Source organism: Acanthisitta chloris, unplaced genomic scaffold (assembly GCF_000695815.1).
Source record: "Acanthisitta chloris isolate BGI_N310 unplaced genomic scaffold, ASM69581v1 scaffold23056, whole genome shotgun sequence".
Lineage (NCBI taxonomy): Eukaryota > Metazoa > Chordata > Aves > Passeriformes > Acanthisittidae > Acanthisitta > Acanthisitta chloris.
Genome location: NW_008677936.1, coordinates 7,370 through 9,654, shown reverse-complemented (window position 1 = coordinate 9,654; position 2,285 = coordinate 7,370). Strand labels below are relative to the sequence as shown.

The window sequence follows — 2,285 nt, the reverse complement described above, 5'->3', positions numbered from 1 at the left end:
CTGTGCGCGGGGGGGGATGGAGATCCCTGTCCTGGTTCCCTTCCGTGCCGGGATGGTGTTGGAGTCAGGTGGGGGCTCTTCTCCCACAGCAGGACAAGAGGGCACAGACTCAAGCTCTGCCAGGGGAGGGTTAGGTTGGATATTAGGAAGAGATTTTTTACGGAGAGAGTGATCAGACATTGGAATGTGCTGCCCAGGGAGGTGGTGGATTCACCATCCCTGGAGGTTTTCAAGCTGAGACTGGATGTGGCACTTAGTGCCATGGTCTGGTAACCACGGTAGGGTTGGACTCGATCATCTTTGAGGTCTTTTCCAACCAGGCTGATTCTATGATTCTATGCGATGCGGTCGCTGCTAACGCTGTCTCGGCATGGATTTGAATGCCTGTGGGGGGCAGAATGGTTAGGGTTGGAATGGAGTGTTGGAGATCCAGTCTAAGCCTCCCTGCCAAGGAAAAGGCACCTAGAGGACACAGGGATGCACATCCAGGTGGGTTTGGAATGGCTCCAGTGAGGGAGACTCCACGACCTCCCTGGGCAGATTCTGAAAGAAAAATCAGGATGCTGCCATTAGACAGCCTGTGCTGACATTAATGATACTCTGATTCTTTACTGGGCAAGTGACTGTTACTGGAATAGGTTGTCCAGAGACATTGTGGTTTCTCCCTCACTGGAGATGTTCAGGAACAGTCTGGACACAATCCTGTGCCATGTGCTCTAGGATGACCCTGCTTGAGCAGGGAGGTTGGACCAGATGACCCACTGTGGTCCCTTCCCCTCTGACCCATTCTGTGATTCTCTGTTACATAAAACTATTTGCTCTATTTCCAGCAGTAATTCATGTGACTGTTGGCAAGCCGTCTGATATTCCACCTGCAAAGGACTTTTTCCCATAGCAACCCCTCCATGAAAACATCCTCTAAGATAACAACAAAGCAACCCCCCCCCAAAAAACCCACCTTTTTATCATTCTTACTCTTAAATGAGTGTTCCTAGCTGACTTGTTTTAACTGTTAATCTTGAAGATGGATTTTCGGTTTAATTTTTCCATCGATGAAAATGAGAACAGTGAAGCAGATGATCACTTCTTACTGCTTACTCCAGCACAAAAGCAGGAATCCATGGAAGAGAGCAGGAAAACTACTGATGATGTAGCAGCCTCCAGCCCAAGGCCAGGGCCTGATAAGCACCAAGATGAGGCACCACCAAAGACAAAGCTGTGTGTGAAAGCTGCCAAGGAGCACAATATACCCAAAGATCTCGACAAAGTATTGGAAAATAAAGTCATGGAAACAGTATCAGACCTGTATTATGTAAACATGTCTGTAGTGGAAATGACATGTTCAGGTGATGCTGACAGCGAAGGCATCGTGTCCAAAAGTGTTTCTTCTCACTCTGATCTCATCCCAGGAGTCTATGAGGGAGGACTGAAAATCTGGGAATGCACCTTTGATCTCATGGACTACTTCTCCGAGGCTGAAATACAGTTTACCAAGAAGACTGTACTGGATCTTGGCTGTGGGGCTGGACTGCTGGGAATAGCAGCTTTAAGGGGTAAAGCTGAAAGAGTCCATTTCCAGGACTACAACAGCACAGTGATTGAGGAAATAACCCTGCCTAATGTGGTGGCCAACTGTGTAAGGGAAGGCAGTGGAAAGGACAGAGAAGCCAGCAAGCCTCCTCCAAAGAGGCCCAAGAAAGCAGAGTGCTCACCTGACATGCTCACCAAATGCAGGTTTTTCTCTGGAGGGTGGTCTGAAGTCAGCCAGTTCCTGTTGGGCAGCAACAAACCCTTTTCAAAGTATGATATCATTCTCACCTCTGAGACCATCTATAATCCTGACTACTACAGTGCTTTGCATGACACGCTGGCTCAGCTCTTGGATAAAAATGGCCATGTGTACTTGGCAAGCAAAGTACACTATTTTGGGGTTGGTGGTGGTATTTACCTCTTTGAGAAATTCATTGAGGAGAGAAATGTGTTTAGAATCAGTGTAGTTAAAACAATCGACCAGGGGCTGCAGCGATGCATTATGGAAATGACCTTTAAAGATTCCCTTTAAAATTCAACCATCAGTCCTGCAAAAACAGCTTAAAAGACAATGTTTTAATCCTCCCACCTATTTGCTTTTTTGGCTGTTACTCTGGTTTGACAAATGAAGGATGCTGGTGATTGAAATGTTTGACAAATTCTGATGTCTGACTGCAAGTGAAGGACTTTGATGATGTTGCTTTTGCTTAGAAAAATGGAGTTCTGCCTAAACCAGCATCTGTTTGTGTCATTGT

At 46.6% G+C, this 2,285-nt stretch overlaps 1 protein-coding gene across 1 annotated transcript; it reads left to right on the top strand.

Annotated features, from left to right (window-relative positions):
- Nucleotides 1-1,024: 1,024 nt before the first annotated feature.
- METTL18 (methyltransferase like 18) lies at nt 1,025-2,064 on the top strand. Its single transcript, XM_009076718.1, has one exon. It carries the CDS (start codon nt 1,025-1,027, stop codon nt 2,060-2,062), a length of 1,038 nt encoding a protein of 345 aa, XP_009074966.1. The 3' UTR covers nt 2,063-2,064.
- The last annotated feature ends 221 nt before the right edge of the window (nt 2,065-2,285 follow it).